The sequence below is a fragment of the Telmatherina bonti genome (genome assembly GCF_933228915.1).
Source record: "Telmatherina bonti genome assembly, chromosome: 15".
NCBI classification, from domain to species: domain Eukaryota; kingdom Metazoa; phylum Chordata; class Actinopteri; order Atheriniformes; family Telmatherinidae; genus Telmatherina; species Telmatherina bonti.
In genome coordinates this window covers 21,107,442-21,134,928 of record NC_136613.1, presented here as the reverse complement: position 1 = coordinate 21,134,928, position 27,487 = coordinate 21,107,442, and the positions used below count along the sequence as shown (strand labels likewise).

General features: G+C 41.3%; 2 protein-coding genes across 2 annotated transcripts in view; one reads left to right on the top strand and one right to left on the bottom strand.

Annotated features, from left to right (window-relative positions):
• Positions 1 to 10,241, top strand: part of tanc1b (tetratricopeptide repeat, ankyrin repeat and coiled-coil containing 1b) — a 95,246-nt gene extending 85,005 nt beyond the window's left edge. The window contains exons 19-26 of the mRNA XM_079253743.1: positions 3,186 to 3,319; positions 3,516 to 3,639; positions 3,731 to 3,906; positions 4,082 to 4,214; positions 5,105 to 5,196; positions 5,697 to 5,843; positions 6,722 to 6,822; positions 6,911 to 10,241. Of these exons, the coding sequence (XP_079109869.1) occupies positions 3,186 to 3,319; positions 3,516 to 3,639; positions 3,731 to 3,906; positions 4,082 to 4,214; positions 5,105 to 5,196; positions 5,697 to 5,843; positions 6,722 to 6,822; positions 6,911 to 8,498 (2,495 nt within the window). The 3' untranslated portion in view covers positions 8,499 to 10,241. The remainder of the gene's footprint in view (positions 1 to 3,185; positions 3,320 to 3,515; positions 3,640 to 3,730; positions 3,907 to 4,081; positions 4,215 to 5,104; positions 5,197 to 5,696; positions 5,844 to 6,721; positions 6,823 to 6,910) is intronic.
• A 134-nt stretch (positions 10,242 to 10,375) lies between these two features.
• Positions 10,376 to 26,477, bottom strand: LOC306766858 (WD repeat, SAM and U-box domain-containing protein 1; the record flags this gene model as incomplete). Its single annotated transcript, XM_079254709.1, is given in 15 exon segments — positions 10,376 to 10,393; positions 10,478 to 10,531; positions 10,975 to 11,126; positions 11,230 to 11,364; positions 15,448 to 15,660; positions 20,331 to 20,437; positions 20,621 to 20,646; positions 20,649 to 20,669; positions 20,673 to 20,697; positions 20,807 to 20,847; positions 20,958 to 20,991; positions 21,442 to 21,535; positions 24,181 to 24,267; positions 25,184 to 25,371; positions 26,080 to 26,477. Coding segments are annotated over 15 exon segments (1,593 nt in total).
• Positions 26,478 to 27,487: the final 1,010 nt, after the last annotated feature.

Here is a 27,487-nt window from a genome sequence, read left to right as displayed (position 1 = left end):
CGCCTCAGACGGGTTCTGAAATATCCCCATGAGAAGGGCTCATTCATTTTTGTCTCTGAAACCGTTCTCTGATCCCAATCTGCAAGACCCTCCTGCATATTCATAATTCAATACTATATATCACACATTTATGCAAATAGACCTGCTGTGTTCTGTGTTTAAATACTGGCAGATAAGACTGTACATCTGTGCAAGCTTCATCTTTAAAAATCCCTTTTTAGGATGCAAAGCACTTCCCTTTTATGCAAACGAAGGTAATCTAACTACACAAAATCATTCTTGGTGCAGCAGAAGCAGCTCCAGGGAAGGACCAACATATTTATGTGCAGCAGGACTGCTTGCTTTTATAAATCATTTACATTAATATTATATATTCTCGAATCTACATCTTGGACTTCGGTGTAATTGTTAGCACCTGTTGCTATGGTAGTCATCTTTTTATTTTTGCACTATTTATGTTGAGTCAAGATTTATAGTATTTTCTGTTTCAAATATGTATTTATTCCACTGGTTTAGTCTGAATTGGATGGTTGGTGGTGGTCCTTGTTTTCTGCATGTTCTGCTCATGCTGATGTCTCATTACAGAAGACTGAGGACTGCAGAGATCAAAAGGCCTGCAGGTTCTCTCCTCTAAGTGTTAGAAAGGCTGAAAAGCAGTTGCAAAAGTATTTAAAAATACAAATACTATATAATACCAGAAATTGCTGATAACTTCAGGTTTATAAACTTCGAACGAAACAAGTTTTTTTTTTTGTGGTGGTGGTGGTGGTTGGATGATTAAAGTTTCATTCTGTCAGTTCAGTTTTTATATTCTTTTTTTATTAAGGAGCCTCATTAGTGTGTGAAAGAAGTTGGTCACACACTTGCTCTGGGATGGCATCCCACTATACTACCAGTATTTGTTGTGAGTGTGTCAGTGTGGTTGTGTTGGTGACTAACACAAACAGCACACCTAAACTGATCCCATGTATGTTCAGTGGGGTTGGGGTCAGCTCTGCAGGCAGGTCATTCCATCTCCAGCCGCTCGCAGATGAACTTCGTTCTGTGGAGATGAGCTTCGTCATGTTGGAGTTCAGTCTCAAAACTTGGGTGATATGGAATTTGCACTGGTTGCAGAATCTCTTCTTACTGTCTGCATTGAGGTTTCCTCCAGTGATTAAAAACCCTTTTTCCTGGGATGAAGATGCCACCTGAAACAGTCCCACTTCCTCCATCAAAAGCTGTTATCCTCCTGGTGCACCAACCAACATGGGGTTAACAGGGAGAATTTGGCAAGTTTTTTTACAGGCGCAACCCACATAAACGGCTCTGTTGCTCATCCCACACATATTTTCATTTACAAACATTTTCCTTACAAATATGGCAAAAATTAAAAGGGAAATAAACAGGCTTTCTAACAATACAGGATTTATTGATAAGAAGCATTTTTACAACAAAATGGCCACCAAAGCAAGAACTTTCTTCACCTTCGAGCCATGATGCCGTTATGTCATGCAACTCGTTGAGTCCTGCGATGTGTTCATAAACAGAAAGTCTTTGTAGTTGTTAAACTATAAATGACTGAAGTTTGAAAAGTTTGCAACTATCAGAGAAGTGTTGCTGACAATACAAAGATAGATGTGATCAATAAGGCCTGAATGTTTCAGAATAGCTAAGAGATTAAAACACACCTATCCATCATTCAGTCAGACAACCTCTGTGCAGCACGTTCTTTAAAAATGATCAGCGTGTTGCTTGTGTTGCTCCCTGCAGCACAGCCTAAGTATAGCTGCTTGGACTCATTGTTCTGCTGCGTGAACTGTGTGAGGATATCCATATTATGAGCAGATGGAGGGTGGGGTTGTTTTTGGCTCTGATGACTGTTCATCCAGATGGATGATGTCAGTTTGATGCGGAGGCTCAACGGCACCTTAAGTCTCTGAGGTAAATGTGAGATCAGAGCGGCTCCGATTCTTCTGGTGGATCTCTTGTTTGGAGAATCAGCGCTCATTAAAGACCAGTCCATCTGCTGACTTACTGTAAGCATTCAACATTCAACATCTCTTTTATTCAGAGTAATGCAGTGTTGGGGGTGTTTTTCCTAAAAGTAATTACACAGTTAATGCCAGTTAGTCTTGGTCTGAAAAAGATACAAACAGAAAGAGGAGTGTGTGTTTAACAGAGATGTTTGATTTGTTGGCTAATGTTCATCTGCCGATGCATGAAATGACTGAATTCTCATCTCTCTGTGTGCGGCCTGGGAAACGTGAGAGAGGAATTTAATCAGCATAAACATAATTATCTGTTTTTAAACTCAATTAGCTCTGATCATTTGCTTGTATTTCTCTGCTTGTCTTCTGTTTGCAAAGAATAGAAGTCGTTATTTATATCCAGACCTGATCTTTTCTATTTATCAGTAGTTAGAAAACATGTGATCATTAGGAGCTACATAGTAATATATGAGGTACATGCTGACTGATCGCAAAGCCACCCTCTGCCCAAAAAAAAAAAAAAAAAAAAAAAAAATCATATTTATAATCTTGTTAAAATCACCAAAGGATGATGTTTGATCAGATGTTACAGAAGTCCTGATTTCTACTTTTAGGACCTCATTTAGTCTCAGAAAACTGAGCTCTGACAGTCGTTCTGTTCAACCAGAGATAAGAAGAACCAAACCTGACTTTACAGCCAGTTTACGTCCACTGAGTGGAACCAGTCAAATGAGAAGCTAAATGGAAAAGTTGGGCAAACAGAAGCAGGCAGTCACTCCCCAGACTGAGCAAGAGGGAGGGGGGGGGGGGGGGGTACTCAGTTCGGTCCTATGAGGTGGCAGTCCTGCACTTTGTCTGTGTGTCATCGCTCCAACACAGCTGACTCACATGGAGTCATTGTGAGGAACTTGATCGGCTGTTAGTCTGGAGTATTAGACGAGGGACACTCTGAAAGCATGCAGGACTGCAGCCCTCGTAGGACTGAATCGATTAGTCCTGGGTTAGCTGTAAGCCACTGAAACCTGGTTTGGCTGAGTGAGCAGATGTACCAACTTCTAGTTACCTCTTTTCAGAGTTAAGGAAACAACTTCCAGGTTTCACTGGCCATTACCCAGCTTCTTATTTCCTCTCCAGTCATCTCTCTCTTTCCTCTGTAAAAATGGAGTCAGGACTGTGTACGTTCTCACAGATATGCACGTCTGCTCTCTTTTTCAGCACTGACAGCTGCAGCTGGTCGAGGGAAGATGGAGGTTTGCACCTTCCTGCTGGAACAGGGGGCAGTGGTGCAGCAGGTCAACCGGAGGGGGGTGTCTCCACTGTTTTGTGCTGTCAGGCAGGGACACTGGCAGGTACAATTTGCTAAGCAGCTCTTTTGATCCGTACAAAGTCTGTATCCTTGGCAACCAAGCCACAACAGTCACTTTTGAACGTCGTGTTCAGACACACCGTGATATTTCACCTCACCGTTATAAATGCACTGTGGTCTGAACGCAGTCGTTTTCTGTGATTAATTAACAGCAATTATCTGTTTAATATGTTTGACAGATCGCTGAGCTGCTGCTGCAACACGGTGCTGATATTAACATCAGCGATAAACAGGGCAGAACCCTCCTAATGGTGGCTGCCTGCGAAGGTCACCTGAGTACAGTGGAGTTTCTGCTATCTAAAGGTGAGCTCTAAATGACCCTCATGGACCGTGACGGCAAATGTATGAAACTAGACGTGTGGCTAAATATCCTGTGGTTGTATTTACTTTGAAGGTGCATCTTTAACGTCGATGGACAAGGAGGGATTGATGCCCCTCAGCTGGGCATGTTTAAAAGGACATAAGAATGTGGTGCAGTTTTTGGTGGAGAAGGGTGCGGTCATCGACCACACAGACAAGAACGGACGAACTCCGCTGGACCTTGCTGCCTTTTATGGAGATGCAGAGATTGTAAGTGGAGATGTTTTTTTTTTTTTCCCCATTCACCACAAACCAACCACGGCCTTCAGTTCACCTCGGTTAATGTCTCAGTGAGATTATTAAATGCATGATGTTGTGTGTTAGTGCGGCTCTTGACTGTGGACACAGTGTTTGTGTGTTGTTAAAAGCCTGTGGGTTCCTGTAGGTCCAGTATTTGGTGGAAAGAGGAGCAGTAATAGAGCATGTGGACCACAGTGGGATGAGGCCTCTGGACCGGGCCATAGGTTGTAGGAACACATCGGTGGTTGTGACTTTGCTGAAGAAAGGAGCAAAACTGGGTAAGAACACTTCTTTCTAAAAAGGATCATTATGTTTAAGTGTTAAAACTGCTTAAAACTTTTCTAAATATATTAGTGACACGGTGTGTATATGTAGTGTTCTGTGGCCTGCTGAGCCTTTCCATGTTTTTATAAAAAGAAAAACTGTTTTGTCCGTAGAGCTTGTTTGTCTCATGGTACTCAGTATCAGTATGTCATGGTACTAAGAATAATCGCAGACAAATTTTGTGGAATGTTGTGGGAAATCTGTTTCCATTCCAGCTCCAGTCTCACTCTTTCTTTAGTGTGTGTGTGTGTGTGTGTGTGTGTGTGTGTGTGTGTGTGTGTGTGTGTGTGTGTGTGTGTGTGTGTGTGTGTGTGTGTGTGTGTGTGTGTGTGTGTTTGTATGCTCAGTTTTAGTGGTGTCAGGTCCATTTCTACCTCATGTGCTGCTTGACTAATTTCAAGACTGTGACTTATCACCCAAATGACATTCATAAAGCTATCTGGGTCTGCAGCTTATCTGCACTGCACTCTGCTGTATGAAAAAAACAGATAATGGTGTGAACATTTGGATTTTCTCTCTGCAGTCTACATGCGTTCACCGCTGCACTTATGTGACCATTTCCAGCAGAGTGACATTATAATTGTATATTGTCACACTGCAGTCGGTAACACGCTTTCCTCTCACTGCAAATGATGATTTGCTGTTGCATGACCTCTATTCTCTTCACTTTCTCTCCCCTAACTCTTTCTAAACCGCTTTCAATGAACTAAGGCTACAGAACGTCTCCTTATGATCGATCAGGTACAATCTTTAGGTAACTTTACCTTGTACAAGTAACACGAGAATACTGTGACCCGCTAGTCGAGCTAAAAACAACAGCATAAAACATGTTGTCTGTCTGCAGGGAACGCCGCTTGGGCCATGGCTACTTCCAAGCCTGATATCCTCATCATCCTTCTTCAGAAGCTGATGGAGGAGGGAAACTTACTGTACAAGGTAAGGTTGAGTGGGCTATGTCTAATTTCCTGTTGCTGAAACAGGCAGATGTAACATTAATGGAGCTTCCAGGTAATGTCATGTTTTTTTTATCAGGAGGGGAACAGAAAGAATATTATTAAGTTGTAATAATGATCATCTCTCTCTTGCTTGGTTAAATAAAGAAAATAAATAGCGATGTGTGTTTCACATCATTTCACAGAGATAGCTTGATCAGTGTGTGATATTTAACAGATTGAGTTTTGAAGCAGAAAGGACAAATCTATCAGATGTAACATGTTTGTACGTGTGTGTGTGTGCGTGCGTGTGTGTGTTGTATTTGAGCATTCCTTTGTGTTGCATGTGTGATTGATGGCAGAGGAATGCCTGAGCCAGAAAACGGATACCGTGGGGAGTATCTGGTGAAAATGTTGCCCGGCTTCTCTTGCCAACAGTTTCCACTTTTCCTTCTAGTTCTGTCCTCTTCCTCACCACATGTCTGCCCTCTGTGCGTCCTTCAGAAAGGGAAGATGAAAGAGGCAGCCCAGAGGTACCAATACGCCCTGAGGAAGTTTCCACGAGAAGGCTTTGGCGATGACCTGAAGGCATTTAAAGACCTGAGAGTCTCTCTGTACCTCAATCTCTCCCGCTGTCGCAGAAAAACCAATGTAAGTTTCTCAAGAGCTCCTTTCTGTGCTTTCTTTGCTTCCCAGTCAATGTTTTTGTTTTTAAGCATGATCCTTTATTGACTTTAAATGCCTTTTAAAAAAAAAAAAAAAAAAAAAAAAAAAAAAAGGCACATTGCTCTCCAGATTTGTGTTCATTTTTTTCTTTTACAAAAAAAGGACAATTTTTTTTTAAAATTATATGAAGAAGTTGTTGGGAAAAAAAAGATGTTTGGTTGGAGTGTGAATTGATTTGACCATGAGCATAGAAGAGAGAAGAGGACAAATCTCCAAATATAGCAGCTACTGCACTCAAATATTCTTGTGAAAAACAGTTCAAGAAAGAGGAATGTGAAGATTATTTTAGCCAAACTGAAATGCTCTAAAATGACCTGGAAACAACCATCAGGGAGAAGCCGTCTCTTCTTTGTACAGCTGAAACTTTCAGAGTAATTGTTCCTCCAGCGTTTGTTTATCCAGCAGGATGACTTTTGTGGCGTGGCAGCTGTTTATTCAATTATATGCTGCAAGCCAGCAGACGGCATGAGCGAAGCAGGCTGCACAAGCTCGTCTCCTGCGCCTTTCCACGCTCACTTCACCCGGGTTACAAGTCAGGCATATATCTCCTCAGATGAAAGGCATTTTGTTGGAAAATATGAGGTCTGTGATGCAAAGCAGTAACAAGGTCATCTTAAGTAAAAGCTGAGCTCACTCGGGCCAGACCTCAACGCAACAAATCACTGAAATAAACTTACATAAACCCCAAAATATGTTAGCACAAATAAAACTAACGTGGCACTTATATATAAAGTTCTCTGTCTGTCATCACCAAAACACGATGAGATTGTTGACTGTTATTTTCTGATTCTCCCTTTTTGCAGGATTTTGGGATGGCTGAGGAGTTTGCTACAAAAGCACTGGAGCTGAAACCCAAATCGTATGAGGCGTACTACGCCCGTGCCAGAGCTAAAAGGAGCAGCAGGTAAAGCATTCAGCAACTTACCACCAGCTTTAAATAGCATGTGTATTTGTGTTCTGCATCTGGTAACAATGCGCCGCTCTGTCCGCAGACAGTTTACAGCGGCCCTGGCTGACCTACATGAAGCAGCCAAGCTGTGCCCCAATAACCGGGAGATCCGACGCTTGCTGGCTCGAGTTGAGGAGGAGTGTAAACAGATGCAGAGGACTCAGACCAAAGGAAACCTGGCTGGGGCTTCAGCCTCTTCTCTCCAGGCATCGGGGGGCCACGAGTCGGACCAGGAGCGAGATGAAGGCCAAGAGGGCCCCTCTGAACACAGCCTGGTAAGGAGTGTGGAAGGCCAAAGAGACATTCTTGAGGAAGAAGAAGAAGAAGAAGAAGATGATGAAGAAGAGGCAATGGGCTTGAAGAATGACAGGACAGGAGAGGCCTGCTGGTCCCAGAACAGCTACCACTTCAGTAGGGTCTCGCCTGCTGACACAGTAGCTGCCAGCAGCTGCCTGGGACATCAGAATCTGAGGCCCAGCTCACCTCCAGGCCCCAGCAGGCCCCCCCCCCACCGGTACCCTCGAGATCATCGGGAGGCGCTGGCCCAACAGGCGCTGATCCTGCAGCCCACCAAGCAGGCTCAGATTATCAAGACCAATCAGCACATGAGCTCCATTCAGGCTGCAGGAGGAGCTGCTGGGGGCCGCTCTGCGGGGTCCAAGTCTCAGTACGCACCCGCCAGCCCTTTACCGAGCCGACACATGTCCAGCATGCTGAAGCCAGGCCCGGGTATCGACATCAGCCCCCTGCCTCCCCCAGCTGACGAGTCTGTGTACGGGAACTGCATGTTACTGGCTTCTGCCTCAACCTCCATGGGTCAGAGCTGTGAAAGCGAGGGCCTCATCTCCTCCCATTCCTCCTACTCTTCCAACAGCACCTCCAAAAGTCTGGGGCAGGACCGGCTGTCCGCTCACTCAGCTTCCTCTCTGGAAGTGTGGTCCGGTCCCGGTCACCAGGGCAACCACGCTGACCTGGGAAAGGAGGGAGCGTGTGGTGCAGCAGCATCTCAGGGAGGAAGTGTGAGCAGCATGCGTGTGTCCAGTTCCACCAGCAGCCTGGCCTCCAGCAGCAGCCTGTCGGACAGCGGAAAGCTCGGTCCCGACGTCCGCTCTAAGATCTCTGACAAAACGAAGCACAGCCAGCAGGCCGGCTCGGCAGCAGAGTACAAACCCAGACCTTTCATGGGCGTAACAGACAAGACGGCGCGTTTTCAGCAACAGCAACATCACAGTTTGCAGAGTCATCCGAGCCTGCAGTCTGCCAGTCGCAGCTGGCTGAACCACTCCTCTGATGGCTTGGTGTGCCACAACGTCTCGTCCATGGGGCTGCAGCCTGTCGACTGCGAGCTGTCCTACAGCAAAACAATGAGCGCGTACCAGGAGCAGCACAAACTGCCTCCACCTCAGGGTGCTGTGGCAATGAGTAGCTTACAAAACGGCATGCATGCCAAGGAGTTTGCAGAGAAGTTCTGCCAAATGGCAAACTGTTACAAAGAGTCCAAGCCAGCACTGGTGATGCCTCATGTTTATGTGGACAGTAAGCCCAAGCAGCCTGGTCTGGTCCGGGATAATCCTGCCATTCATGTAGCTTCAATGAAACCAAAGCGATCGTTTATAGAGTCGAATGTTTAGAGATATTTCCTTTATCTCTCTTTCAGTCCACAACGCACACATTGACTGGCAGAAAGTCTAACCTGAGGGGGACTTTTCTTTTCTTTTTAAACCAGCTCCAGAGTCTGATATTACTTTGTAAGAAGTACAGTTTGTGAGCTGTTTTGCGAATACAGACAGCAAGCAGGCGGTGTGCCGAAAGCTCCAAACTTTATTCCTCCCAATCTGCCGCTTACGGCTGTCAGCTTCTGTTACATGACATCGTGTCTGCCGTCGTTCAGCCAAGCTGGAGACATTGCACTGAAGGAAGTATTTGGACTTTTGCAGTACAATCCTGATCAGAAAGAACCGACAGTGGGCACTGTTACACACCGTTGGCTCAGGAAAGTGCTTAAACAGTTGCAGAATAATGTTAATAAAGAGCTCTGAGTAAAAAGGTCAGAAACATGTTCATCACGTAAACGGTGCTCAGCAGAGAAATGGTTATTTTATTAACCCTTTAACTTGTGTTGTAAGTTTAATTTTTCTGGATTAAACTGTCATTTGTTCCCATAAACTAAAACTTCTGTCCCACACATCTGGAAATATTTGGAAGGACAATATTTATCATTTTGAGTGTCACAAGAATAGATTGGAAAAGGTTATTAAATTGCAGGTAACAATTGAGAGTTTTAATTCAAGGTTAGTAACAAAAGTATTTTGTGTTCAGGGTTCAGATGCAGCTATAAACATAAATGTGTGTGTTTGCCAGGCTGTACTGGTTTGTGGGTCTTTCTACTTTCAGCTTTGAGATCTTTCTTGACTGAATGAAATATTATCTCACTACAAATACCACAGCGTTGCTTTATGTCTTCTACATCAGTTTGCATCAGTATGAAGAAACTTACTTTAGGACCTAAAGAGTAGCGACGAGTCAGTCTAAACGCCCAGCTTGACCGGACCCGTCAGGAGCAACAGAATAAAACAGATGCAGGAGTGCAAACCATGTTGAACCTCCTGCCAAAGAGGAATCTGTTTTCTTTTCAATGCAGAAGTTACTAAAAACATGTTTTTTTAAAAACTGACTATAGTTAAAGTGGAAAAAGCAGTGTTATCCGTTTAAAATTGAATTTACAACACTTCATTACGTACTAACATTGAAGGGGTCCGAGTACTTCGTGGCATGACTGTAAGGAAAAGTCTTGAGAGATGGGCATTCCTGTGTTTTTACAAAGGATGTTATAGATCCTCACGTTGTGTATTCTATAAATATATACAGTTCCTTCTTTTCATTGAAGGTCTATGTTAAGTGTATTGACAAGTTCAGACTTGTGTATTTTGAGTTTTAGGCACAGTGTTGTTAAAATGGTGTTAAACATTTGTTAAATATATTTGTACATGATATAAATCAGCATTAACACTGAATTCCTTTCTGTATCTGCTTGTTGTTGCTCTCTAGTTTAATTTATTTACAGCGCCATTGGCTTGGTTAATTGTAAAAGCAATATATTTTATATAGTTATTTTTGCACAGCTACTAAAGCATTTTATTCTCAATGTTGAGATTCCAGTGCATGCTACAATTGCAATTTATATTACAGAGTAAGAAAATATCTATTAAAAGAAATTGTTTTGGGGCACAGTGCCATCAGCTAAATTTTATGATGTACGTTAAATGCAATTGTTGCCATGTTTTCAGTATTGTGAGCTTTATTAGCTGTGATCACATACTGTAATTGAACATTACTGCCATAGCAACCACAGGAGAGTGAAATAAAGACCCACTGAGGAGAAAAAAAAAGGAAATTGTCTGTCTTTATTCTGAAAGATACATTTAATTAAGATAATTCGCGCTGAACAGAAATGTAAACATAGTTGTAAAATTACTGCCTAAAGTAATGCAGTGAAGTGAGTCCAAGTTTAGCTGTTGAGCGCCATCTGTGGCCACAAATGGTAACTGCAAGATGAGTTCATACTGGACTCCCTCCAGCTAAACAGAAAGGTTACTCATCATTACCTCACCAGGGCAGAGAGCCTGTATGCAGCGGCGTAGGTCTCTGTCTGTCTGTCTGTTAGCTACAGAAGTATAAAAGGTCATTGAAAGATTTTTCAGGAAATTAATTTGGGGAGATCCAGATCATCGCCTGAATACAGGATTCTTTCTCATGGGGAGAGAGAAACTCCAATGGCACAATTATCCCAACTCGAAAGTAATGCTCACACTCATTGAGCCCCTCGCAAAAAAATAAAAGTGACAATGGCGAGGGGGGGTCTGTGCTCGTAGTGCTTCCAGCTCAGCATGAAACTATGGAAATATAACTGGAAATCAAAGCAAGAGTAGCACATCGTGCTGAATGAATCACATATTCATCTAAAATAGGCCTTTTAATCAATGATCAGCTAATTTATCTCCAATTCTGTCCCTAACAACATATTACTTTAGTGATGAGAGCACTTATTACATGATGAGTAATTAAGTACTTGTATTGAATTCTTACAACCTAAAATGAGCTGCTTGCCTGCTGACTGGACTTCCAGCGTGTTATTGCCATTTTCAAGGATCTGTTGGGGGTGAGGAGTGTTGTCCGTAGGGGCAGGTTTGTCATGGGGCTGGTTTTGTTCTTGCCTTGGATCCAACCCTCTATGGCTTCTCGCTCATATGAATATCCATCTGTGGAACAAACACACACTGACACCTGTGTCTGCTAAGATAAAGCATGTAGAAATTACAGCTGTGGAGCTCTGAAAAAGAATCAGATCACATATTAACCAACCTGCAGCAATGACTGGATCCTTCATCAGCTCTCGTGTTATTGGACACAGAAACTCATCTGGGGCTTCGAAGCCACTTTGCTGTGCCTTTAAAGCCTCAATTTTCCTCAGGAGACGACCACGGAGCCCCACCGACTCTTTAAAAAAAATATAAAGCAAATAAAAACATGGTTCATTGTTGTATTGAGTATTGATCTTTCAATCATCACAATTATTGGTGTTTTTGCTGAATCAGCTGTTTTTCTGTTGAGGACAACAGACAGATCCACTCTGGTGTGAAACACAAGCAGAAATGAATCTGGATCTGGCCTCCATCAGTCCGCTCTAAGAGCCCAACAGCTTTGCTGTGCGACGGCTTCGCATGTTTATGTCTTGTTTACTTCTGCTGGAGACTAAAACTCCAACAGGTCAGCAGGAGGAAAAATCATCGAGCAGCTGCATGAATTTGTCATCAGCTGCAAATTTGTCCAGCAGCAAAGTGGGAGGGGCAACATTTACGGCTGCACATGATTAGTTGTGTGTCTGTGTGTGATGGCAGTGCCACACTGCAGCAAGTCTCGTTCAGACAGCGAGACAGCACGCACAGAATCGTTTTTTTTTTTTTCCACACATTCTTAAATCCAAATGAACATTAGAACGTAGAAACTTTATAAGCAGCATAAACCCTTATCATTTATTTTCCATCTATTATTTATGCTGAAATGTTCGCTATAAGAACAATAAATGACAGTTTTACTGTCAGTTTCATTGTTTATTCTAATGTTATTAACTAATTCAGAGAAATCCTTTTTGGCCTACTCAGACTGCCTCAAATTAAATGGATCTAACAGCCTAAAAACGTCTGCATAATGACTCATTAATTCAAGTCAGTTGCGTTGGAGCAGGGATCCACAGAAAACCTGCTGGATTTTGGCCTTTGAGGACTGAAGCTGGACACACGTACTAAATGAATTGAGGTAGTTTAAATTATGGTCTTCTATGCAGCTCATGCACTGTAGCAGAGTGGATCTGTGCAAGCAGCTCAGTCTTCCTGGGGGTCTCCTACAAGCCAACAGAAAGTCTGACTCACCTTTCTATTAATCCTGTGAACTGTTTGTGCAGAAAGTTTAAATGGTCCTCCAGACTTTGATTAGCCCGGTTCCCATTAACTTCTTAAATTAAGTTACAAACTGAGGAAAAAAAACAAGCAGAACACTTTGTTACCTTCCTAAAGCCTTTCCTCTGCTTTATAGACATCAATCATGCGAACGTTCAGCGATAAGGGGCTGTGGCTGCAGATTGTTGGAGTAATGTCTAAAGGAGAGTAAAGCTTTTAAAGTTGCAATGACTGACCAAGTCACAGCTCTGCTGAACGTTTTAGTGTCTGAGGCTTGGGGTGAACTTTTATAAATACTTTAACTTCTGACTTTGTTTTATTTCAAGCACTGGAAATTTAGACTGATTTTTTACATTCCCTCCTGAATGTTATGTTTTGGTGCTGCGACCTGACGATCATTTAGTCAGACTAAATCAGCAAACTAAAGAGATCTTTAGAATCATACACTTATTGTTGCATCCATTTTTACGTCAAACATTTATAAGATGAAGAGAACAAAGCAAATGCACGTCAGACTGTTGCCATAAAGGACCAAACCCTTGAAGACTTCTTGTACATTTAGATAGCAACAGGAAAGAGCTGCAGTCTGAACGATGAGTTCAATGCCATGGGAAAAACATGACAACACTCCATCAGGATGTTCTCTCTTGATGGAACTCTGTGAACCCATCAAGCTCTCTGATTGGGATAATAAACAGCAGCACTTTAACAGGGTAATGTCTCATTTCTGATTTCCATCCATTCCTGAAGCTTCCATCTGCAGAACTAAACTGTCCACTTTACATTTAGACTGATTATTGGTGTCAGGTTTAAAACCCCTGTGACATGTAAAATAAAGAAAGAGACACGGACTTAGAACTCAGTGTAACCTTTGCAAAGGGGAAGAGAACAGTCTCAGAGCTCGCACAGAGACTCCTAACTGTCTTCTTCGCTTGCTCTTCCTCTGCTCAGGCTTTTTATTTGACAGATAATGGCATGACACATGTCATGAGTTCATCACACATTTTCCAGTTAATGTATAGTATTAACTTCATTTACTCCTGCAGCTGCTAAAACAATAAGCATCTATTTGAACAGACTACCAGAAGCAAGTCATGAGTAAAACACGAGGTGCAAAGATAACAATAGGATGGTATGTCTGAGTGAGCCAAGCTCATTAAGCATGAGGCACCCTGCTTCACCAGAAAGAATCAATCTTTGTTAAAGTAATCTCAAAAGTTTAACATATGATAAAAGAAAAGATAAGTCATGAACAAATGATAATATATAAATTTCCTAACAATTGGAGGCGGTGCCTCAATGAGAGCTGTCTCCTCTGAGACACCCTGAATAACACCAGGGAACTTTTTCCCTCCTTTACTCAAACACTCATGAATATTTCATCATGTATGCTGAAATCTTATTTGCTCTGTGTGTGTGTCCGCTGAATGTGTGAGTGAGTTTATGCTAATACACACACACACACACACACACACACACACACACACACACACACACACACACACACACACACACACACACACACACACACACACACAGACACACACAGAGACACACAGAGACACACAGACACAGACATCTACACAAACTGCATGTATAGAAAATCATAACTGCAGAAAAAGGATGCAAAATGTTGTCCATTTCCTCTGTCTGGGATAATGATGACAGCTGTCTTAAAAAAAAAAAAAAGTTGAAAGTGTGTGAAAAGACACAGTTTGCATCCCGGAGCAGTGTGCAAAAGTTGCATTTACTGTCTGCTGCTGTCCAAATAAAAACAAAGCAAACATAACTGCAACAAAAAAGGTGTTTTTGCTGAGTTTACGGATGGAACTGTGAAGCAGTGAGTTATCTGATTAGTGTTAATAATCATAAATGGACTAAAGAGAGCTGCTCTTCTCTGTTAACACTAATAAGAATAAAAAGTGCAATCACACTGATTTTTTTTAAAACAGAAAACTAGGAGTCCTACACTTGGACTTTTATTTAGTCGCTACAGTATGAGCCCAAATTATTTTATGTTTTGTCATACAAACTTATTTTAGGTCAACATCTGATTTAAAATGTTCGGCCAGGAGTCATGTAGGGCTAGTCGTAAGGACTTTGTGCCAAAACAGTGTCACTGTGTCTGTGAGAATAATCAAACGATTTAAAACAATGTGGGTGTCATTCATGTCGTAACAACCAAAACGTTTTGTTTTCTTTTTGAAAAGGGCATGAATAAGGTGGCCTACACCACATTAACTAACAATATTAGGCATTGTGCGCAGCTTGTGTGGTGTGTGTCTTTTTAAAATGCTGGTTACATGAAAAGTGCTTATAAATAGTTTGATTTAAAGTTGGATTTGATTAGTTTATTTATCAAACAGAGATAAAAAAAACAACAACAAGATTTTCTACTTGGTGACATTAAAAATGTTGACGTTAAATCCCCATGGTAACTGGATGACAACGCAGCAGGTTGCTGTGTGTGTGTGTGTGTGTGTGTGTGTGTGTGTGTGTGTGTGTGTGTGTGTGTGTGTGTGTGTGTGTGTGTGTGTGACATGCTGATCTGCTTCAACACAATGATTCAAATAAATGGATTAGTTTAAAGAATCTGGAGCAGGAAAACATCTTGAAACTGGAGGTGAGAAGAAGACTAACTGGTGGAGGCAGTGAGATGCTCTGAACCATGTCCTCTTCTGTGGAGGCAGTAATATTTGTACATTACAAGTAGCTGCATGGTTGTGGTTAACACATCGGGGTACTTTGTGGGAACAGTGAGCTTGGGGAAGCGACAGTCCACCATGTGCCCTTGGATGGCACTGAAAGTGCTAATCTTTTTGTCAGAGGGATTATGGGTGTTTGTGAGGTAAAGGTCATCCTGCAGGGTGCTGTCCTCGCCACATGATGCAGGGTTGTATAAGCAGAGAGAAGCGCTGCAGCTTCACGTCTCTAAATCAGATCTATGAAAAGCAGCTTATATCATACTTTCCAATTCACTCATGTTTTCGGATCAGAGAGTAAATCCCCACTAAAACACTGTACCCCAAAGTGCCTGTCAGTGTGTGTGTGTGTGTGTGTGTGTGTGTGTATGTGTGTGTGTACATTAATATACTCTACAGTGCGTTTCATATTCCTTCCTCACCAATTCCCAACTCGGCTAGTGTTTCCTTGTTCAGCTGGTTAAGCTCTGCTCCGTCGATGTTGTTGGATTTGAAGACACTGACGAGCTCGTCCAGTTTCTCCTCACGCAGCCAAGTCTGTACATCCTGCTCTGTCCAGTCAGCAAGCAGCAGCCTGGAGTGACCTGGCAACTTCCTTCCTGCAAAAACACAACAGGATGGGAGGAAGTGCTCGGCTATTACGCCCCAATCTCCTGCAAACAAACAGTTTCCTCTCATGCTCTGCAGAAAAGGACACATTCCCTTGGCGGTGATATGGGAGTGATAATTACTTTCATGTGCAGCCACCCACAAACATATACACACACCCACATATTCACACACAGCTGTATTTCCATCACTTCAAAGGATGTGACATTAAACCAAGTCTTCATGCCATAAATGAATGATTTAGGTTGTGAGTTTTGCTTTTCGTGCACAAATGAGAGGCTTGATCCCCGAGCATGATGAACGACACACTGAAATACACACAAGCACACACTGCTGACCTCACATGTAGGAATGCGATCTAAAGAAAAGAAACCCCAGGGTTGTGTTATTTCAGACTGTGCCAGCATGAAGCTCATCAACCTTCACGACACCGTCTGAGCGAGCGGCCATCATTTATCATACAAGCTGGACAAAACTGGGCTGCTGTGTGTGTCTGCCTTGTTAATGATACCTCACAGCTGCTGCATAGTTCCAGTCGCAGACCATCACCCTCATAAAGGACAACCTTAAAGACTGCAAGGCGTTAAGTTTCCTACTTGTTGCAGTTTTATTTCTGCTAAGTCTAAAAGAATTTGTTTAAATTTGTACCACATTACATTTAATCCCGTAAAACATGCCTGTGGTCAGACTGCATTTTGATCCTCCTGTGTAGACAAAAACCCACGACTCTGATTGTGGATTCATTTGGTTTTGTGTGAGATTGTGAGATGCCACAGCAAACTGTCTGGAAAATAAAACTCCACAGACCTTTTTCTAAGCAGCCATCTTGAATGGCCACAGCAGAAATAATTAATGACAACTCAGATCATCTATGTAGGAAAAAAAAAACCGTGACAGAAGCCCAGGATGTGCAAAACATAACTGGAATGCTGCATGTCTCGCTCCTGAAAGGATTTAAACATCTATTTTTGCTGATTTAGATGAAACATTACACCATTCTGGTAAAACTCCAGAAAGAAGTTGTATACAAACCACAGCAAATCTCAGTGGAAGCAGTGAGCAGAGTAACACCGCCTCCCCTCTGCAGCTCTGGCTGCAGAGCATCTGGAGCCTCCCAGTCTAGAGGGCTGAGTCACGGGAACACTGAGCCAAAAGCATGAAAGCCTCAGTGCTTGACTGCAGTCCGGGTCCACTCGGATTACAGCGTTAAATGAAGTGAACAGATAAATCCTTTCTTTACTATCTACTTTTAAGGTAAAAAGATGAGGATGACAACAGTCTTTTTCTTACTGTAAAAAATAAATGAAAAGAAAACCAACAGATCCTGCTATTATATTAGTCTGCAAAGCTAAATCCTGATGGCATATGTTGCTCTAAGCTTCACTTCTGCCCAAAAAATGTAAAAACAGATCATGTTTGGGACTACATGACATGTTCTTTCATTTCTGTAAACATCAGTGCTGGTTTATTTTCAGGCAGCAACACATATTTCATCATCCTGATGCAGTAAAATCTGACCAGCACGCAAAATACTTTTCAATCTGTAGCTGAAAATAGTTGGATGTGGATCAATTCACTCATCCGTCTGCTTTTAGAACATCTGTTAAAGGTTGTTACCAGATGCTGATGCTAAAATACTTGTATCATCCGAGTCAAACGGATCAGCTTTGTTTACCGTTACTATAGTGAAAATGAAGAGTAGTGTTCAGATTTTATGGACAACATACTGTATCTGGTACAAGCTAGAACATTTGGGAGGTTCTTTTCTCTACAGCCATTAATGGTCCTGTCTACAAAGGCAAAGTCGGTCTTTATGATCTGACAGCTAGCAAGGCTGAAAATGATTCGAGGAAAGCTTGAAATGACTAAATCTGACTTCTGAGAAGCAATTTTTTTTGCTACTAACAGGTCCGATGCAAAGCCCTGAAAAAGTATCAACACCTCTTGAGCTTTTCCACACTTTGTCATGTTATAACCGCAAACTTCAGTGTGTTTTATTAGAATTTCATCTGACTGATTGACACAGTGCGGCATAAAAAAAGATGTGGAAAGAAAATTATTTGTGGTTTTTACAATTTCTTACAAACAGGAAGTCTGAGAAAGTGGCATTTATTTGTATTCAACCCCCCCAAGTCAATAATTTGTAGAACCATCTTTCGGTGCGATTACAGCTGCAGGTCTTTCATGGAATTTCTCCACCAGCTTTTGCTCATCGGGACATTTAAATTTGTTCCCATTCTTCTTTGTAAAATAGTTCGAGCTCAGTCGCATTGGATGGAGAGCAATTTTCAGGTCTTTCCACAGACTCCCAGTTGGATTTAGGTCTAGACTTAAACTGGGTTCATTTCTAATGCATTTGATTGCAGTTCTGGCTGTATTTTTAGGGCTGTTGTCATGCTGGAAGGTAAAGCTTTAGCCCAGTCTCAGGTCTTTTGTAACTGGTTTTTGGCCAGGATGCTCTGTGTTTAGCTCTGTCCATAATAAAGCTCCTACCAGCTTCTCTGCCCCTCTGAAGGAAGCATGTTTCCACCATGTTTTACAGTAGGAACGGTGTGTTGTGTGTGATGTGCAGGGTTACGTTTTCTACCACATACAGCATTTGGCATTTAGGCCAATAAAATCAGGTCTGGTCTCATCTGACAAGAGCAGCTTATTCCAGAAGTTTGTTGTCGTCTCAGGACACTTTACAGACATATGAGTTTGAGTCCGTCTTTAATAGTCTAGTTAAAGGAAAACCAACTGATTAGATTGAACATGAACTTCCCATCCCATCCTCCCCCATCCTGAGCATGCACAAGGCGACAGCGGAAAGGAAAAAAGTCTCTTTTAAACAAATGGAACCACAAAGCTTTCTTTCAACAACAGTTTTTTTCTGCTAATCTTCTGGAAAGGCTACATTTGTGGAGTCGCAACATGACAAATAGTTTTCTACAGAGTTACCATGAGTCCACAGGCTTACTCTCTGGTTCAAGGTTTCCTCGTCTGGCCTTTGGCATATTTTGCCCCATTTTCTAATGATGGATTGATCAGTGCTCTGTGAGATGATCAAAGCTTAGGATATTTTTACAACCCAACATTGCTTCTTCATAATATACCTGATCTGTCTGGTGTGTTCAGCAAACTTTAGAAGCGGAATAATCGTACATATACACTGCTGGACACGGATACAAATCTGTTACGATGCATCGTATTGTCATTAATGTTGTGAAGAGAATTTCAGGCTGTGTTGAGTAACACAGATTTGGGACAAAGCAACAGTTTGATCTGACATTAGGCAACATAAACAGTGGAGAATATCTTTCAACATCTGTTCAACTTTGTAATGAAGGCTGCGTTTCTACATTTACCTTTTAAATAAGATGTAAAGTTTTTTAAGTATTTGCAATGAACAAATGTTTCCAAACATCTCAAATCATGTCAAGCTTTGCATGTGAAGGCATTTAAATATAGAAACATCTAAAACATGTAAAATGCCATCTCTGAGTATCCACTTCAGCATCGCTGCCATCATGTTTGCTGTACTCACACAACAGCCAAGTATCTCTTTTTCTTAAGTTATCCAGGGATACACGTGGGCTGCGGTAAGATTTGGTGTAGAACACAATTTTGGATTCAGTCTTTGCTGACATTAAGAGGAAAAAAACTGGATAAAGACATATTCTTTAAAGCCAGTCAGTCATTGTTTCATCTTATTCAACTTTTTTTTTTTATATTTCTCATTCATGATGGCTTATCTGGGTCACAACACAATATCAAAGGAAAAGCACAAAAGATGCTTCCATCACAAGCAAAAAGACACAGTGTATTATAACAACAAGAAGCTTTTATGTGGATCCAGACATGAAATTTTCTAATTACGAGGCATAAAAAAAAAACCCTATCATGGGTTAAAGCTCAGATCCAACTGAATAACTGAGGATTTCAAAGGGCAAAACAGAGCGGCGCATTTATTTACCTTGAGATGTCTGCTGTGATTCAGCAACTGCAAAAAGATATGAAAAGGAATGGAGATTAATGTGTGAATAAAATGGAAAGCAACAAGATTAAAGGGAAGATAGGAGAAACATGATTACAGAAAAAAAGATTAATAAAGGACGTCAGCCTGACTAATAGCAGATGAAGGGCTGCGCTGGTGAGGCTTCATGCCTCCACATGTTTAGCTAATGCACGTTTTCATTCAAATGCATTATTTTCCATGAAAGTTCATTTGTTTTTAGCAGCATTATCCTCGACAGCAGCAGCTCTCTGAGACTTCATGGTACTGGTGTCCAGCTGCATCAGTAAACACCAGTCATTATTTATCATGTAGATCACAAGTGTCAAACTCCAGTCCTGGAGGGCCGGTATCCTGCAGGTTTTTGTTGTCTCCATGCTCCCAACACACCAGATCAAAACTCACAAATAGGTTGACAAGAAGCTGCTGGATCCATTTGATTTGAATCAGCTGTGTTGGTGGAGGGAAACAACAAATACCCGTTGGATACTGGCCCTTGAGGACTGGAGTTTGACACCCCTAAGGAGACAGTAATACAAGTGTAATAGATGCTTTTCTGGCTACACATCTCCCTAAATGCTTTTTTGGGAGGGTTTGATCTGCAAATGGCTTCTAAGTTTCGCATCAATATTTTTCACTAAAGAGCAGAGTGATTGTACATTTTAATGTTCCAGCTTAAACAGTTTGATGTTCTTTATTTACCAGTTTGGCCATTGTCATCTCCCATTTTCCACACATTTACTGATCGGTCCATCGAGCCGGTTGCAATCAGACCGACGGTGGGAGAAACAGCAATGGCAGTCACATATCTGCAGGGAAGAGGAAAAGGAGCAGGAATGTGAAGAGGCTGTATGGCACACTGAAACTGGCACAGGAAAAGATCGGCCTTAAAAGTCAAGTTCCTTCAACCCTGTTTTAAAAAAAAAAAAAAAAAGTGTCTTAGATCATCTTGAATCCTTTCATGCACTTCAAAGTGCTCTGCTGGTTTTTACCTGTGGTGCCACATCAATGACTGAGCAGAAAGCTGAATATATTGTTGCATCACTGCAGCCAGCGCTTCTGGGAAAAACTAATCAGGCAAAAATCACACGTTTTCATCTGAAAGACTGGGGCTTCTATTCCACCGCTTGTCTGATATCTGCAGAGATTGCATCGCAGCAGGAGGTTTGGTAATTTACCTGTCATGTTGTTTCAAAGTGTGGAGCAGGGTTCCCAGGTTCTGTAAACAAAATATCAACAAACAAAGGCAAAGTAAGAATACACGACATCTGTCAGGGTGTGAATTATTAACAAGAAATGGTGAATATTTTTTGTTTGCATCTTACTTACCGCATCATATATTGTCACACTTTTATCCACTGAGCTGTTGAATAGTTGGAATAAATAAAGTTAAAAAAAACTCTGGCTATCATGTGCATAGATTGATAAAGGAAGATGATTTCTTCTAAAAACAAAACAAATTAATCTTCAGTGTGTTGCTTTTCAGCCAGGATAAACAGAAAGACCCAGTAGGAGCTATATAATAAAGTGTGGCTCTCCTGTTTGCGTGAGAGAACAGCAGGATCAGTGGTCAGCAGTGGCATCTGCTGTTTACAGCAAAAAAAAAAAAAAAAACTGCACAAAAAGGAAACATAATGGCATTAAACCCAAAGGGTTTCATTTTAACTTTAAACTTTTGCTTCAAATTAGCAAAAACTTTGAAATGACAAAGCAAATAAACAAAACAAAAACCAAACAGACATGAAAATGTTCCATTTCTGAGTTGCCATAGCATGAATTCATGGGATTTGTGTGGATGTGATGAGTTTCTCACCCGGAAACGACCAACTGCCCATCAGATGAGAAAGCACAGCACAGAACCGGAGCAGACTGGCTGGTGAGAGTGTGAAGCAGCTTCATGATGTAGGCTGAGAACAAACCACACACAGACACGCTGGTAAGATCATAGAAAAATAAGGTCGAGCTGTATTGGATCTGCCACACACCCCTGCTGCTGAGTATAAATACTGAAATTCAGTCCTCTTCTGAAAAACTTTCAGTTTTTTGGTAACTTTCTTCCTTCCTGCAGCTCTGCCACCTGCTGACAGCTGACAAAAGATGCTGCTTTTTTTTTTAAAAATAAAAATAAAAAAAGCTTTCAGGCTTTCCAGCAGCAAAAAGCAAAGAGTATGAAAAGAGAAGATCTGAAAACTAAATGCTAAATGAGTCTGTCTGACGAAGACAGTCGACTTTAAAGGATACTATAGATCATAAATATAAATTAACATCAATTTTAATTCTGAGGTTAAATAACTTTATATTATATTTTCACATATCACAACAACAAGCAATGTAAGTTAACAACTTATGAGTCATGTGATGTAAATTTGGGCAGATAGATAAAAACAACAATATTACAAATGTCACTGCAGACGGCATGAGGACAAAGATTTGCTAATACATGTTCATTCTTTCTTTTCAGGTCATGTCAATAATAATGATGTCTTTTTAATGAGGTGATGTCAACAAGTAACTATGAATTTAAAAAAAAAAAAAACCAAAAACCCTGTACCCATGAAAGGTTGAGTCTTTGAGGAGCAAAGATTTGGAGAGGATCTCCAGTTTGTTTAAAAAAAAAATGTGTGGGAGGAAAAAGTCATCAGCATCATTTAAAACAAAGCTTTTCAGGGAAACATTGAAGGGAAATGGGATGTCTACCTCTTCAGCATGTAATATCACAAATAAACTATATGCATCTCAGGGAAATTTAGTGCATAAAAGGCAAACATGTAAACATAAGCCAGACACCTCAATAATCGCCGTTAACAGATAACCGACTGCTTTGGAAAATCATTGTCCAGCACTAAATGGAGTTACTGTGACTTTGTCCAGAGGCAGCGTCAACCTCTCAGACACTGTTCATCACACATTTGAACTGTCTGCTCTGGTAAGACGGATCAGTATTCAAGAGGTTTCCTTAGAAGAAATGACACAATATGCACAACACCAAAGAAGACAAAAGACCAGGTTCTGAGATGCTTCGGGGTTGAATCAGTGCTCTTAGCAAAGCTCATTTACACTTCTGTGATGGCAGGATAAATGCAGACAAGTTCACAGATTTAAGGGGAGCATCTGCCTTCACAACCACACCTTTTCTAAAGAAGTCCATGTGTCCAGACAATATGAACCCACATTTTGTGCACATTACAAAAGGCATGATACTGGTCTGACTTACTCAACACAGAGCATGTCCAAGGTTTTTATTGGAAACATCTGACAAAAACTGTTGCACCTTTTCAAGACATGAAGGCATGAAGAACCAGACAAAGTATCAAGTTCTTCACTTGGTGTCTTCAAATCCAAGACATCGTGTCAGAACAAGGAACAACATTACAAAAAAGGAAAAACTTTCCCCACCAAAGTTGCCTTTGAAATGTGCCGGAAGCCAAAGTGCCAATATGATTGTCTACCTACAGAGAAAACGAGGCTGACAAGACAAAACATTCGATATCTTGGGAACATGCAGCCTGAAAGAGTCGTCGTGAGTTTTATTTTTCTAAATATGGCTGTAACACATTTGAATCTGTCGATGAAATGAATTACACTTTGTGATAAAATTGGGTTGGATAGTCAAAGTCATTGCACATTCATCTTATGAGCAACAGCGAACAGTCCCATATCAGATTTAAACTATCAGCCTTTCTTTAATTAAATTGAACTCAGCTCTGGCAGGGAACTTTGTAATTTCCATGCAGATTCATGTAAATCACCACCAGTGTGAAGTAGGGAGAAATGAAACCATTAGCACGCCTAAACCTGGCAGAATTTAACTCACCCACCTAGAAACATCCTGTCAGATCAGTAATAAAAACTATTTCTTTTTATATTAAACCACAAAAACTTTGGATTTTGTACAAAGTAACAAGAGACCAAAAAAATAAATAGATAAAAGTGCCAAATTGTCAGCAACCAGAATAATGTAGAATTCAGCCTCCTTTCATAAACAAATGGAGATGGGTTTCAAGGTGACAATCCTTTCATCAAGACCAGACAAACCCACAGCTAATGGAGAAAAACAAGTTGAAGGCTCCGTTTCATCTGAGCAGCAGCATTGTAAAGAAACTAAGAACACATTGTTCAGCGTTCCTCTGCAAGCTGCTCTGAAATCACCATGGACTCTGATCATGTGGGACAATTCACATCTTCCCAAGAAGAGGCTGTTACCACAGCAACACATCTGAACAACACTGTGGCGTGTCAACACAACGAGAATGCTGTCTGTAACCTGGTTATGCAACCAAAATGAGCTTGCTCTGATGGTGTAGTAAAAGATATGTATCTATATTCATCTGAGCATACACACACAAATTCTACTCTTATTACTTTGCTTAAAAAAAACCCTAAAGGTGATCAATTATTGATGAGTCAGTCTTCACTTTGTTTAAAGCACATAAAATTCTTCTACACAGTCGACAGATGAAGGTTTCAGCAGAGAGCTTCTCTTCCTCTCCTGAGCAGTGGAGCGAGGGAGCGTTTGTTTGAGGAAGCAGACAGAGCAGAAGTGTCGGCCTACCTGCGCCTTCACACTGGGAAACAATCCATATTTTCAGCTGACTGTCCTGTCCACAGGAGGCCAATCGAAACTCCACGCAGCATCCCTCTGCAGAACAAAAAGATGTTACATCTCCTCTTCCTCAGAGTTCATGCTTTATCAAATCCAAAAAACACAAAACAAATACATTCTGACACCCTGCTCGTGATGTGTAACAACATTTAGCAGACAAACCCTCCAGTAAAATGTGTTTTTTTAATTACAGCCAAATATTTAAGTACAATGAAGCCTGTCTGAAGTGCAAACGCAGTTCAACTAGTCCTCCTCAAATTTATTCATAACCTTTCAATGAAGAAAAAGCTGAATTTACAACAGTCGTTAAAAAAACTGGAGAAAATATTTATATGGTACCAGAATTAGAAAATAATGCCATGATATTCAGAAAATGTTTTATTTATCATTACTTTTATTAATATTAATTTATTTCACAGGCGGCTGTTTTTTTTCTCATTTATTGGGATAGTATGAATAAAATATGTAAATGTATATGTAAATGTTTGGCAATAGTTGAATGAGTGGAAAATAATTGAGTCATGAAAGACTTATTTATATTTTAAGTCAAATAAAAAAAATTATATTTCGGTCAAATTGACAGCAAGCTGAGATCTGGACGAGCTGAAAACTCTTCATGATGGTTTGATGTAAGATTGCTAGAAAGTCAAATCAGTCATTGTTTTTCTGAAACACAAATACTCATTTTTACCTAAAAATTAGGAATCAGAAATTTAAAATGATTATCTGGTTTTTGGAAATAAACTTCATCATTCCACTGAATGGATTCAATTAAATACCAAACAAGTTTGGAAATAAATGTTTTTAAAACCATGAAAAAGGAAAGAGAAGGGGAATGATCCTGAACACACCTCAAAATCCATAAAGAACTGCAAATAAACAAGTTCTTTTTATCCCCCATGACCCTCACAGTGACCATAACAAATCAATGACCCTGTAGATAAAAACTTGCCTATTTTAAACTCAGGTGCAAAGCTGCAACAGGTGACTCCAAGGTCGTGGGCATCTTTCTCAGCATGTAGGAGACTGATGTCCTCATCCCAGAGTTTGACGTCTCCTCGACTACAGCCGGTCACAAACATCTGTCCACACGGAGAGAAAGAACAGGCCACAACGCTGGCCTCACTTACTGCACTGCATCTGTGGGACAAAAATATTTTCGAAAAATGTTTTATTTTGTTTTAGTTCCTCAATCTATAGCTTTTCTTTGTCTTCATTAGTCGCAGCTTGCAGACAAGTCCAGGCACAGCTGGAACCTGACGTTAAACCTGCATCAAAGCTGTCATTAAAATAAAGGTTTTCACTTATTTAAAACCTGTCCAAGGCCAAAAAAAAATAAAAAATTATCCGACAACAGGGTTTTTATGCCCAGGATTCAGTGGAGAACCTCTGACAACTGTGCAATGACTCCATCTACTGATGAAGGCTGTAAGATGATGCTGAAGCAACAAGTGGAGGCACTTTTTGATGCATCTGTCAAAATGGATCCATAAAGCCTTCAGTCTCTGCTTTTAAAACTGGTTTGATCAGACAGCAATCCACTATATAACACTCATTCTGCTGGATGAGCGTCTGCCAGCTATACCCTCAAAGAAGAAAATCAAAAGTATTTGCTGGTTTGGGTGTATATAGTTATTTTTATTACATATCATAATCCCACTGGAAAAAAAAAAAAAAGAGAGAAAGTGGATACTAACATCTGTTGCCTAAAATAAAGCAGCCAGAACATTTCCAGAAAAACAGCTTAAAATATTACTGTAAGTCTGACTGGATAAAATGAGAGATAAAGCGGATGTTTCTTGTTTAAAATAAGAGATTTGCCCTCTCATTCACGATGTTGAACCACACCTCTTGAGCATCTTGCTGCGGAAGTCCCAGAGGGCCACGGTGCCATCGCAGGCCCCTGCCAGCACCAGGGAGGAGTCTGGCGCCACTGCGCAGACTCGGAGCGGACTTCGCCCCGGGTGCTCCAGCGTGGCCGCCAGCTCACCTGTGTCCGAGCCCCACACTCTGATGGAGCCGTCCGTGGAGCAGCTGAGCAGGTAGCCGCCACAAGGACTGAAGCAGCAGCTGTGAACCCCGTAGCCATGACCCTCCAGAGGAGAGAAGGGAAGCTCCGAGAAGTCGGCTGCGTTGTAAACACGAAGACTTTTATCACCCGAGCCGGTCACCAGCAGGGAGGGAGAGAAGGCGCAGCAGCGCACCTCGTCTGTGTGATGCCGAAGAGTGCGAATTAGAGAAACCATCTTGGGGACTGGTGTTTAGGCTTAGCTGAGGAAGCGAAACGCTCACAAGGTGGCGCAAAATGATCAAATATTGCTTACAAAGCAGCTGACCAGCACCTGCTCACTTCTGTTTAGCAAAGAGGTGAAACAACGCCGGCAAAATGTTGCTCCTGAGCGGAGAAAGTCCTCAAACGCAGCAATAAACGTGTTTTATCACGCGCAGGTGTTATCAGTCACGTGACGCAGTTATTGGCTTGGCGTTCACTGTTTACAGCGCGTGAACCTGTTTCAACTGGTTCACTTAAAGCTATCCTTAACCCCAAAACACAGCTACTTTAACCACTCCAGAACTAAAAAAAAAAACAAAAACAAAAAAACACTTATATAAACAAAGAAACTGGTGAGATTTACACCATTTAAAACCAGATTTATTCTATTCCGACAACCACTATTTAAAAATAATATTCCTACAAAAGCCACTACTTTTTACAGTGTTCAGAAGAAGTTAAAGTTACTTCAAGTCTTCTGACTTTAGCGCCTCCTGTGAGTCATATCTGACTCCCAGCTGTGTGGGTCTCATTTCCACCAGTTAAAGCCTGGAGATGAGTCACACTGCAACCTGCACCGCCTCAGGTCAGAGGGAATGTTTCCCACAGAACACACTGCAGAGGTTAGAGGTCAGGCACTGCAGTACTGAGGAGGAGGTTTAAGGAGATATTTTGACATTTAGTGCTACAATCATCCTGATGCAGTCAGTATTCATGAATGCTCTGAGTTCACACTATACATGTAATTATCAAGACTCAATAGTGACGAGACTTTGCGTTTCAGTGATCCCTCTTTACATTCTTTTTACACATGAGGTTGCAGTAGATATTAGCAGTAGTCCTGCTGGAAGCGCTGAGTCATTAAGATGTAAATAATTTCCAGCTTCCGTACCCAATAGTACGTAAAACAATATTAAGATTTTTTTTTCTTGTATATCTCTTCCCTTTTTCTTAGTAAGAACACTGATAAATACTTGAAAAAAT